At 35.5% G+C, this 13,583-nt stretch overlaps 1 protein-coding gene across 6 annotated transcripts in view; it reads right to left on the bottom strand.

Annotated features, from left to right (window-relative positions):
• LOC136026415 (coiled-coil domain-containing protein CG32809-like) overlaps positions 1 to 13,583 on the bottom strand; it is a 330,704-nt gene that overhangs the window by 24,165 nt on the left and 292,956 nt on the right. For all 6 annotated transcript variants that reach the window (XR_010617288.1, XM_065702997.1, XM_065703006.1 and 3 more), the window contains one exon: positions 7,009 to 7,102. Coding sequence is in view for 5 of the 6 variants with exons in the window: in XM_065702997.1 (XP_065559069.1) it covers positions 7,009 to 7,102 (94 nt within the window). In the remaining variant the exon portion in view is untranslated. The remainder of the gene's footprint in view (positions 1 to 7,008; positions 7,103 to 13,583) is intronic.

A 13,583-nucleotide genomic window follows, 5' to 3' on the forward strand; every position in this document is an offset into this window, starting at 1 on the left:
AATCCGTTCTTAAATCCTGCAATACTTTCTGATACGGATAAAATTTTTTAGTTAGTAATATTTTAAATCTGTCTTTCCGTGCAAAATTTCTTATAGACTACTACTTCTAGGCTACATCCATCCATATCTTCGGAAACACTCGTTCTTTTGGTACCAATGACGCTGATAACTCTTTTATTCACTGCTACCAGATATTGTAATGGTAACCACGGCTGCTACCAGATATTGGCACGGAAATAGTGCTGCACCACTTATTGGAGGGGAAAACGTCTGAGGCGTCAAATATTGTAATGGATGCCTCGCGATCACTACTACTGTACCGTAAATACAACTACTGTTCCACTATTGTACCGGAAGAATGTTGATGCCCCACTACGGTATACCCTGTCCCTGGATATGGTAACCCGATCGACCGGTAAAACGGCCACTTTCAGCCACTGGTGCCATAGCCCGGTTTACCACTAATATCTCTTACTAGTATAGGGTAGTATCATATACCAAGCCAGTCTCATCTAAGCCTCCCGCTAGGCTTCAGGCCCTACCTAGGCCAATCAAAAAGTCAAGGGTATAAAATAAAGAAATCTTTCTATATTCACTTCAAGCTCGAACCATGAACTAAAAAACAAAACTCTCCTTGCCCCGGGAACATCAAAGTCACCTGGGTGCAATTGTCGATTCTAGCTAATCCAAACCCTCACCGGGTGCAACGTCAAACTCAAAATGAAACGTCTTTTCCCTCCCCGTCAACATCGACCAGAATTGCTTTCCAAAAATACATTTTTAACCAGGGAGTCACCCATGTAATTGCGCAGTTACAATCCGTGAATTTAACTGTCTACGTAATCAGGGTAAAAATGTCGTTACTATTATCAAGAGAAAATTAAATATTACCATAGAAAGAGAAGGGGATAATTAACAGAGCCAAAGAAAGACAAAAAGAAATTGCATTTGTCTAAAAAAAAAAAAAAAAAAAATAAGAACTGAAGGTTCCAACGATGAATAAGATTAAACTTAATGAAACTTATATATTTGAAATCAGCATAAAATTCCAGTTCTTTTTATATATCTATTGGTTTAAAAATCCCGTTCTTTAGAGTTTCGCTTACTTTTGAGCCGGGCTGCTCCTTACTTGCACTTTGTTTCCACGAACTGTTTGACAAGACCCTTGTCACTCGCCAAAGAGGGGTATATCAAACGCCGCGCAATTTAAAAAAAATTATTACATCGGCAGAACATTCTACACGTCATAACTTAAGGAAACGTATACCGAAACAAAGTAAAAGCAAAAAAAAATAGCCTTAAATCCTTATAGCAATACGGATTTTTTTTTGTTTACCTCTCAGTAAGTCTATTTTTGAATACATCAGCCGCAATTTTTTTTAGGAAAAATTGCTACAGCAGTAGCCTGGGGATTGAACAAGTTGTATGTAAAGCAATTGAAATTAAACAAAATTTAAATAATAATGCTTCCTTCAATAGAGACTTGGACTTTAAAAAAAAAAGTTTGAACTTAAAAGAAATACTCACAAACCCCTGACCCTTTTTTCAGTCTTAGATGGACTGTTATAAGACATTAAATATAAGGCTCTTTCCTTTTAGTTTGGTCTTTAATTCCTAAGAATCAAAATGTTTTGAGTCAATTAGATTTTTTATTGATTTCTTTGTTTGATGTTTCGCATTATATTTCGCTGGAGACGCTTTTAGACATACAACCAAAATATTTGATTGAGTTTTAGTCTAATCACTGTCTTCATAAAGTTCCTCATTAACTTCTGTTTTAATTTTTCATCTTTTTTCATTTCCTTTCCTTTTTGACTTGTCTAATTTGTTTAAGCAGGAGTACTGTAAATTCAATTTCTGCATGCGTCCCATTTATGGGGAAAGTAAAGATTCGCCAACTAGGATAACATTTGAAAATTTCGTACATTTCATCAGTAAAGCAAGCAGAAGTAATAAACCGATCATTCGTTTCTTGACGTGATTAAATAAAAAAAAAACAAGTTTTTTAAATGAAAGTAAGGAGCGACATTGAAACTTAAAACGAACAGAAATTACTCCGTATATGAAAGGGGCTTTTCCTTCTCAACGCCCCACTCTTTACGCTAAAGTTTGACTCTTTCTCTTAACTCTACATTTTAAAACAGTAAAAAAAACTTTAGCGTAAAGAGCGGGGCGTTGAGAAGGAAAAGCCCCTTTCATATACGGAGTAATTTCTGTTCGTTTTAAGTTGCAATGTCGCTCCTTACTTTCATCTAAAAAACTTGTTTTCTTTTATTTAATTTCTGAACGTTTTTGAATCAATGCATGTTTTGATTTTGGCTCTCCGCAGAGGAATAATTAAAACAAAATTTGTATATTTATTTTTTTTTGGCTAAATGGCTTTCTCATGATTTTGATCGAATGATTTTGAGAAAAAAAGAGCGGGGGAGGAAGTTGCCCTCTGGCAACTGATTGGCAACCTAGTTGCCCTCTGATTTCGGTTAATTAAAAAGGCAACTAGAACTTTTAATTTTTTACGAATCTTTTTATAAGTAAAAGATATACGTAACTTATAAATTAGCTTACGTAAAGAACTTTTGTATGCTTATGTTTTTATTAAATATATGGGGGGGGTTCGCCCCCTCGTCAGTACCTCGCTCTTTACACTAAAGCTTAAATGTTGTCCCAATTCATTAAGAATGACCCCTGAATCACAAAAGCCGCAGAATAAATAGTTGACATTACTAAAAATACTTTAGCGTAAAGAGCGAAGTATTAGGAGGAGGTGAGCCCCTCATATGGGTAATAATTTCTGTTCGTTTTAAGTTTTAATGCTGCTGCTTACTTCCAGATGAAAAAAAACTTTTTCATTGTTTTTTTTTAAGTAATGCTAGTAAATCCTGCGCTCCCTTCATGGAAAATTTCTTCCCCCATGACAAATTCCTCCATGGAAAGTTCCCCCAGCATATCCCCAGCTTCTCAACCCCTGCCTCCATTCAAAAAATCCTCCTGAAAACGCCTGTACACTTCCCAATAACCATTACTATATGTAAGGACTGGTCAAAGTTTTGAACTTGTAACCCCTCCCACGGGGACTGTGGGGGAGTAAGTCGTCCCCAAAGACATAGTTATAAGGTTTTTCGACTACGCTGAATAAAATGGCTATCTCAGAATTTTGATCTGTTGACTTTGGGAAAATAATTAGCGTGGGAGGGGGCCTAGGTGCCCTCTAATTTTTTTGGTCACATAAAAAGGGCACTAGAACTTTTCATTTCCGTTAGAATGAGTCCTCTTGCAACATTCTAGGACAACTGGGTCGATACGATCACCCCTGGGAAAAAAAAACAAAAAAAAAAACAAACAAACAAATAAACACGCATCCGTGATCTGCCTTCTGGCAAAAAATATAAAATTCCACATTTTTGTAGATAGGAGCTTGAAACTTCTACAGTAGGGCTCTCTGATACGCTGAATCTGATGGTGTCATCAAACAGTTCGTGGTAACGAACTGTAGTAAGGAGCGATCCGGCTCAATAGTAACCAAAACTCTAGAAAATGGAATTTTGATATCAATAGCTACATAAAAAAAATCGCATTTTAATGCTGATTTTAAATATATAAGTTTCATCAAGTTTAGTCTTAGCCATCAAAAGTTACGAGCCTGACAAAATTTGCCTCATTTAGGAAAATAGGGGGAAACACCCCCTAAAAGTCGTAGGATCTTAACGAAAATGACACCATCAGATACAGCGTATCAGAGAACCCTATTGTAGAAGTCTCAAGCTCCTACCTCAAAAATGTGGAATTTTGCATTTTTTGCCAGAAGACAAATCACGGGTGCGTGTTTATTTGTTTGTGTTTTTTTTTTCCCAGGGGTCATCGTATCGACCAAGTGGTCCTAGAGTGTCACAAGAGGGCTCATTCTAACGGAAATGAAAAGTTCTAGTGCCCTTTTTAAGTGACCAAAACAATTGGAGGGCATCTAGGCCCCCTCCCACGCTCATTTTTTTCGCAAAGTCAACGGATTAAAATTTTGAGATTGCCATTTTGTTCAGCATAGTCGAAAATCATAATAACTATGTATTTGGAGATGACTTACTCCCCCACAGTCCCTGGGGGAGGGGCTGCAAGTTACAAACATCAACCAGTGTTTACATATAAAATAGTTATTGGGAAGCGTACAGACGTTTTCAGGGGGATTTTTGGGTTTTGGGGGTAGGGTTGAGGGAGGGGGCTATGTGGGAGGACCTTTCCTTGGAGAAATATGCCATGGGGGAAAAAAATTCAATGAAAGGGGCGCAGGACGAATCTGGTCACGGTAGAAAAAAACGTCAAATTCAGAGCTTAATATACAATGCTGGGTGTTTGGAGCCTCTCTATTATGGAGTATAATTTGAAAATAACACAACTATACGAGCGATAAAATATATATACCACAACCATAACTCAACTAACGAAAGAATTGCTAAGAGATAACACAACTATAAAGCGAAAACAAGTGAAAACTAACGGGAAAAGAAACGAACTAAGAGGTGGAAGGGGCCCAGAGAAAAAATATAATCCTTTTTCAATTTTGAGCCTAACTTCCGCAAAGGAGTAATAATGTCAGAAGCCCCGAAATACCGAATTATTTTCTTTTCAAACAGTTCGTGGTAAAGAACTGTAGTAAGGGGCGACCCGGCTCAATAGTAAACGGAACTCTAGAAAACGGAATTTTGATGCTAAAAGATACATCAAAAGAATCGAATTTTCACGCTGATTCTAAATATATAAGTTTCAATTAATTTAGTCTTTGTCATCAAAAGTTACGAGCCTGAGAAAATTTGCCATATTTTGGAAAAAAGGGGGAAACATCCCTTAAAAGTCATAGAATCTTAACGAAAATCACACTATCGCATTCGGCATATCAGAGAACTCTATAGCAAAAATTTCAAGCTCCTATCTAAAAAAATGTGGAATTTCATATTTTTTGCCAGAAGACAAATCACGGGTGCGTGTTTATTTGTTTGTTTGTTGTTTTTTTTCTTTTCCCCAGGAGTCATCGTATCGACCAGGTGGTCCAGGTGGTCCAGGTGGGAATGACTTACTCCCCCACAATCCCTGGGGGAGGGGCTGCAAGTTACAAACTTTGACCAGTGTTTACATATAGTAATGGTTATTGGGAAGTGTACAGACGTTTTCATGGGGATTTTTTGGTTTGGGGGGGGATTGATGGTAGAGGGCTTTGTGGGAGGATCTTTCCTTTGAGGAATATGTCATGGGGGAAGAAAAATTCAATGAGAAGGGTGCAGGATTTTCTAGCATTACTATAAAAAAAACAATGAAAAAATAAACATGAAAACGTTTTTTCAAATGAAAGTAAGGAATAGCATTGAAATTTAAAACGAACAGAGATTATTACGCATATGAGGAGTTCTAAAAATACTTTAGCATAAAGAGCGAGGTATTTAGGAGGAGATAAATACCTCGCTCTTTATGCTAAAATATTTTTAGTAATTTCAACTATTTATTCTACGGCCTTTTTGATTCAGGGGTCATTCTTAAAGAATTGGGAAAAAACTTACGATTTAGTGTAAAGAGCGAGGTATTAACGAGGGTACAAACCCCCTCGTACACATAATAAAAATATAAGAATATAAAAGTTTGTTACGTAAGTTAATTCTTAAGTTACGTATATTTTCTACTAATAAAAACGTTCGTTGAAAATTAAAAGTTTTAGTAGCCTTTTTAAGTAACCGAAAAATTGGAGGGCAGCTAGGCCTCCTTCCCCACCCCTTATTTCTCAAAATCGTCTGATCAAAACTAAGAGAAAGCCATTCAGCCAAAAAAAAAAATTAATATACTAATTTCATTTCAATAATTTATGTGCGGAGAGCCAAAATCAAACATGCATTAATTCAAAAACGTTCAGAAATTAAATAAAAAAAACTAGTTTTTTTAACTGAAAGTAAGGAGCGACATTAAAAACTTAAAACGAACAGAAATTACTCCCTATATGAAATGGGTTGTCCTCTCCGCAATCCTTCGCTCTTTACGCTAAAGTTCGACTCTTTCCCACAATTCTGCTTTTTAAAACAATTAAAAGCTTTAGCGTAAGGAGCGAGGGATTGCGGAGAGGACAACCCATTTCATATACGGAGTAATTTCTGTTCGTTTTAAGTTTTAATGTCGCTCCTTACTTTCAGTTAAAAAAACCTAGTTTTTTTTTTATTTAATTTTCGTTAAGAGTCTATGACTTTTAGTGGGCGTTTCCCCCTATTTTCTAAAATAACGCAAATTTTCTCAGGCTCGTAACTTTTGATGAGTGAGACTAAACTTGATGAAATTTATATGTTTAAAATCAGCATTAAAATGCGATTCTTTTGATGTAGCTATTGATACCAAAATTCCATTTTTTAGACTTTTGGTTACTATTGAGCCGGGTCGCTCCTTACTACAGTTCGTTACCACGAACTGTTTGACAAATGGTATAGATGTGAACTGAGGGCTAGTTACACACTCAGAGGGCTAGCTTCAGAACTGAGGGCTAGCTTCATGTGATAAATCGCATGAATGTAAACTGAGGGTTAGTTACTATCACCTAACTGAGGGCTAGCTTAAGAACCGAGGGCTAGCTTCATGTGATAAATCGCATGAATGTAAACTGAGGATTAGTTACTATCACCGAACTGAGGGCTAGCTTAAGAACCGAGGGCTAGCTTCATGGGACAGTCTCATAGATATGAACTGAGGGGTATGACACACTCGCAGTTGACACACTCTTGAACTAGCGTTGTAAAAGAATGAAAATAGTTGATTATTGTAACAGCAGAAAAGAATATCAGCTGTTATTTTTCGTCATACATAGTGACCTTTAATAAGGGCATGACAGATTCTTAAGCAGATTTTCAGCGGGAATAATTAATCAATTATACCACTGAAAGTTAGCAATACTGCTTGTGGCAGCGTTTCATAGCCATGCGCATTTGCCACAGCCTTTGTACATCATCAGGGTTTCACAGACGATTCGTGCAAGTGGATTATACTTACTTTGAGCACTGCTTTTGGAGTGGGCTGAGGACCTGAATCTGACTCTTGACCATCTGGACAGTTGAACTGACGCTGCTCTTGAACTGTAGCTAGTCTGGAATTACAAGATGTTAAAGAAACACATTTGGAGAAAACATTTTTCTAGAATAAAATTAACTTCATTTTCAAATTTGTCTTGTAACTCATTAATTTATTTTACAATCCAATTCAAAAAAATTGGATAGTTTTTTCTTTGAAAATTGTCCGTGTTCATGTGTTTTCTTTGTTTCTTTTTATTTATTTTTTACTCGGTTTCATTCCCTTTATGGTAGAGAATTATATATGGTAACAATTTGTATAGGGAGAAAGCAAACGAAAGAACGTGAGGAGAAATACGTGGTCTTTCTAAAAGAAATTGGTGCATCCCTTCTAAGTGCTGCCAAATGTGTCTCAAGGTCCAACCATCTCCTAAATTTCATGTAAAAGATTTCCTTCCCCCGATTTTTATATCCGTGGTCTTAGCAAACTATTAGAAACCACGTAGCCCAAAGGATTACTAGGTGCATGCCTGCCTCTTTGCCATATTAAATAAAAAAAAACAGGTTTTTTTCAACTGAAAGCAAGGAGCAACAATAAAACTTAAAACGAACAGAAATTATTACGTATATGAGGAGTTCACCGTCTAGCCAATACCTCACTCTTTACGCTAGATTTTGAATTTTGTTCCTATTCTTTAAGCCTAACCCCTGAATCACAAAGGCCGTTTAATTAGAATAGATAGCTGTTTTTAAAGTACTAAAAACTTTAGCGTAAAGAGCAAGGTATTAACTTTTAAAGCTGTTTTTTTTTTACTTTTTGCTCTGTAAAAAGCAAGGTATGAACCTCCTCATATTAGTAACAATTTCTCTTCTTTTTAAGTTTTAATGTTGCTCCTTTCTTTCACTTGAAAAAACTTGTTTTTCTATTTAATTTCTGATCGTTTTTAAAAAAATGCTGGGAAATCCCATTCATAGAAATATTCCTTCCCCCATGAAAACATACTCAATGGAAAGATTCACCCACATAATCCCTTCCCCTTACCCCCACCCACCAGAAAAAATCCATCCTGAAAATAGCTGTATGCTTCCCAACAACCAAGACTATTAAACAATGGGCAAAGTTCATAACTTGCAGCCCATCTCCCGGGAAATTCGGAGAATTAATTCATCCTCAAAGACATATTTATTAGATTTTCGACTATTCTGAAAAAAATGGCTATCTCAAAATTTTGATCAGATGTCTTTGGGGAAAAAAGGGTGTGAGAGGGGGCCTAGCTGCCCTTCAATATTTTCAGTTACTTAAAAAGAGCTCTAGAACTTTAAATTTCTGTTCAAATGAGCCCTATCGTGATTTTCTAGGACCACTGGATCGATTGATCGCCCCTGGGAAAAACAACCAAAAAAACGAAATATACACGCATCCGTGATCTTTCTTTTAGCAAAAAAATACAAAATTCCACATTTTTGGAGATAGGAGCTTGAAACGTCTACATTAGAGTTTTCTGATACGCTGAATCTGATGGTATGACTTTCATTAATATAACACTTTTAGGGGATGTTTTTCCCGTTTTTCGAAAATAAAGCAAATTTTTTCAGACTTGTAACTTTTGATTTTTAACATTAAACTTAGTGAATCTTATATATTTGAAATCAACATAAAAATCAATTCTTTTGATGCACTTGTTGTTATCAAAATTCAGTCTTTCAGAGTTTCGATTGCTATTGGGCCGAGCCACAGTTTGTTACCACGAACTGTTTGATATATCGTAGATGCGATCATCTTTTCTCCCTCTATTTAAAATAAATATTCAAAAGCAGGACAACTGGGATACGTTAAACTTGCAAAGTTAGCAAAAGATTTCAATTAATTGAAGCTTTTGACAAAGAACAAGCAAAGTTACTTTACCCATGATGGTTTAAAATTTTCTATTAAGGAAGCTTCAATTCCATCGAGAAAAGGTGAATGAAGGTCTTGGGACCACGCCACTTTTTCTATGGTTTACTTTATGGTTTATGGTTACTTTATGGTTTAAAATTTTCTATTAAGGAAGCTTCAATTCAATCGAGAAAAGGTGAATGGAGGTCTTGGGACCACGCCACTTTTTCTATGGTTTACTTTATGGTTTATGGTTACTTTATGGTTTAAAATTTTCTATTAAGGAAGCTTCAATTCAATCGAGAAAAGGTGAATGGAGGTCTTGGGACCACGCCACTTTTTCTATGGTTTACTTTATGGTTTATGGTTACTTTATGGTTTAAAATTTTCTATTAAGGAAGCTTCAATTCCATCGAGAAAAGGTGAAAGGTGAAGTGGAAAAAGGTCTTGGGACCATGCCACTTTTTCTTAAACTAATGATTTGTTTAGATCTGACACATAGTCCAATATGTCTATCAAAAAGTCAAACATAACGAATTATGTGGGTTTTTCCAGTGTTTTAACACTGTGATTAAATTATTGAGTATACAATTTAAATGCATAGAAATTGATTCGAAAATAGTGTGTCAACACCAGTTCCTTCTCAACTAATGCTACGTCCTTTTATATTTTGCCAGCTTTATCATAGGGATAGGTAAACTGCTTTTCCAATTTCATTTTTTTCTAATTTCAGAAAAAAACATGCTTTAGATAGTATCTGTAGTCGTATGTGATTTCTATTTATCTGCAAATGCAGCTATAATGAGGCCCATCAACATCAGATGTATCTAAGTTGTAGTATTTTTGTTCCTGCTTTAAAAATAAACATCAAACAATTCATGATAACAAACTGTAAATAAGGACAAGGGCTAATTGTAACCAAAACTTAAAAAAAAAATGAATTTCTGCTAATAATTAATATATAAAAAAGAATTGGTATTTTATACTGATTCAAAATATATAAAATTCTTTTAAGTTGATTGTTGCCTATCAAATGCTACAAACATGAAAGTATTTGCCTGATTTTCAGAAGGGGTAAGCCCCCCAAAATAAATAAATCTTAATGAAAATCGTACTATTAGGTTCAGCCTATCAGAGAACCTTACCGTTGAGGTTTCAAGCTCCTATCTACAGAAATATGGAATTTCGCATTTTTTGTCAGAAAAGATGATCTCAAGATGCCTGTATATTAGTGTTCTTTTCCTGGGTTGGTTGTATCAAGCCAATGATTCTAAAAGATGAGGAGTTGACACATTCAAACTAGAATCAATGTGCTCGTCTGTTATAGAGCCGACCACTTAAGTTGTTCATCCATTGACGCACTGTAGAATCGATTTCTTTCGTTAGTTTCTTTCAGCTTAGCGTGAAACAAGACAAAACAATGTGACAGAATAGATGGAAAATATACAATTTGGGCTACATACTTGCACATTAGTGGGGTGGGGGTAAAGTATTTGGATATTGTGAAGTTAGAAAACAATTCTTACTTCATAATATACAGAATAGTTGTACCTAACCTACCTAACACATTTTGATGCAGACCCGCAAAACAATTTTGTTTTGTTATTATATTTCTTATAATAAATATACTATATTCTTACATAATTTTGTATATTATTCTGTAGCCCATTAAATAAATTATAATATAATTTGAGTATTTATGAAATTCGATTTTTAGATAAATTAACATGATGTAACAATTTGTTTTTAAAGGGGGACGCACCAATTTCTTTTTTTAAAGGAGGTACCGGTACAAAAAGGTTTGAAACCGCTGTCTTACAGTTTAAATCAGACGAATTTCATAAAAAAGGGGTAGTAAGGGGGGCTGATTGACCTCCATTACTTTGATTCTTAAAACGGAACTAGAATGTCCAATTTTCAAACAAATGAACCAACTCTAAAGTTTGGACAACCATTCCTTTCATAAAAACCTTAAATGCCCCCGGGGCATAACTTACAACCCTTTCCCCCAGGGTCTAGTGCTTTGTAAGAACCCCAAAAGCCTTTCTATCTGACTGAATAAAAAAAAAAAGTTGTATGAGAGGGTTTCCCACTCCTCAGCACCTCGCTCTTTACGCTAAAGTTTGACTCTTTGTTCCAATTATTTGAGAATAGCTCCTAATGCAGAAGGACCGTTTAATTGGAATAATAAGCTTTTTAAAAATTCATGAAACACTTTAGCGTAAAGAGCGAGATACAGAGGGGGCTCAATTTCTGTTCGTTTTAAGTTTTAATATTGCTCCTTGCTCTCAGTGGAAAAAACTTTTATTTTTCTAATTTAATTTCTGATAGTTTTTTAATTAATACTGGGAAACCCCGCTGCCCCTCCCTTGAAAAACTCACTTCCCTTACGGAAATTTCTCCATGGAAATGATTCTAGATCCTAAGTATCCCACCAGAAATCCCCTTCAGGTATATCTTTATGTTTCCCAATAGCCAATACTACAATATGTAAGCAATGGAAAAATTCGATAGCTAGCAGCCATTCCCCCAGGGGCTGTGGGGAATCAAATCATCATCAAAGACATAATTGTTGGATTTTTCGACCATGCTGAAGAAAATGACTATCTCAGAAAATTGCTTGGATAATTTTGGGTAAAAAAGCGGGATGGGAGGGGGCTAGCTGACCTCAAACATTTTTGGTCACTTAAAAACGCCCTAGCACTTTTGATTGTCGATCAAATAATCCCTTTACTGATCATCTAGGATCACTGGTTCGGTACGATCACCCATGGGGGAGAAAAAAATCAAATAGACACACATTCATGATTTTTACAAAAAATTTAAAATTCCACATTTTTGTATATAAGAGCTTGAAAATAGTACAGTAGGGTTCTCTGATATTCTGGATTTCATGGAGTTATTTTTATCAAGATCACTTGATTTCCATATCCTGATCATCTAGGATCACTGGTTCGGTACGATCACCCATGGGGAAGAAAAAAAATCAAATAGACACGCATTCGTGATCTTTACAAAAAAAATTTAAAATTCCACACTTTTGTATATAAGGGCTAGAAAATACTACAGTAGGGTTCTCTGATATTCTGGATTTCATGGAGTGATTTTATCAAGATCACTTGATTTCTTAGGGATGTTCCCTCCCTTTTTCAAAAATTAGCCAAATTTTCTCAGACTCGTAACTTTTGATGAGGGGCGGTAAACTTCATGCATTTCATAAATTTTGAATAAGCATCAAATTTGATTCTTTTGATGTATCTATTATTATCAAGATACTGCTACTTAGTGTTTTGGTTACTATTGAGCCATATCACTCCTTACTCACAGTTTTTTACCACGAACTATTTGATCTTTGGACTATTTTGATTAAAATTTCTGTATTGTGGGTATCTCGGGTTGTTCCTCCATCACTTTTGACACTTTAAAGCGAACTATAAACTTTCAATTTTCAACCAAATGAGACTCCTCTAAAGTTTATACAACCAACCCTTCCATAAGCACCTTAAATACCCTGGGTTATAATTTACGAACCTTCCCCCCTGGCTATGGGGTTTTGTTTCAACCCCGAAAGCCTTGTTATATGATCTTTGGACTATTTTAAATAAAATTGCTATCTTAAAATTTCAATTGGATACATTTCGGGACATTAAGCCATGTATGTGGGGGGGGGGATGAGGGGGGTAGCTGCCCTCCCATCAAACTGAATATTAAAAAGGACACTGAAACTTCTGATTACCAATTTAATGAGCCCCCTCCAGCGTTTATACGATCACCCTTTCTATACAAACCTTATATACCCCCAGGGGCACAACCTACAACCCTTGTCCTGAAGGCTGTGGCGGACTTGTCATCTTCAAAGACATAATTTCCCCACCTTCTAACTACGCCAAGCAAAATGGCTGTTTCAAAATTTTTTATTGGATGTGTTTGGGGAAATGGTGGGCGTGGGAGGGGGTTGATTTGCCCTCCAATCACTTTTCACCATTAAAAAGAGCACTAGCCCTTTCAGTTTCAAATCCAATGAATTCTTTTCAAAGTTTTTACCACAACTCCTTCGATACAAAGTGCCCTGGTCTGAGACCAAAAAAACAAAAAAAAAAGGAATAATGATAATCATAATAATAATAATACAGTGTGCCAACGTATTTTGTTTTCAGGGATTTTAAATAGTAATATTTCTTGTTTTCTATTCACATACAATATTTTAATATATCTAAATGTGTGTACACAATTTATGTAAACATTAGGGACGCCTGTTATGGAGGTCATAATGGCTCCAGCCACATAGAAGATCAAAAGCTGTGAAGAATTTCCATCCACGTGAATAATAATACCCCTCCCTGTCCACCCTTAATTCTGTAGTAAAAACATAAATAAGAACTTATTCAAAAAAATTACTGTTCATTGAAAATTTTTACTAAATATTCACGGTTTGTACAAAATTTTATTTACCTACCAAGATTTTGAGTCTTAAGCAGGAAAACTGAAAAAGTGGAATGCTACTAATCAATTTGGAATTCGTGATTTCGTGATATATACAATCAAAAAGCAAGAAATTGAGAGTTTATGAGCCAGTAGCCAACATCATATTTTTGTTAGGCCAGGGCTTAGTTTGAAAAACAAACAGAAAATAAATCAACAAAACCAGCTATTTCAACTGAAAGTAAGGAGCAACGTTAAAA

Source organism: Artemia franciscana, chromosome 1, assembly GCF_032884065.1.
Source record: "Artemia franciscana chromosome 1, ASM3288406v1, whole genome shotgun sequence".
In the NCBI taxonomy this organism is placed as follows: domain Eukaryota; kingdom Metazoa; phylum Arthropoda; class Branchiopoda; order Anostraca; family Artemiidae; genus Artemia; species Artemia franciscana.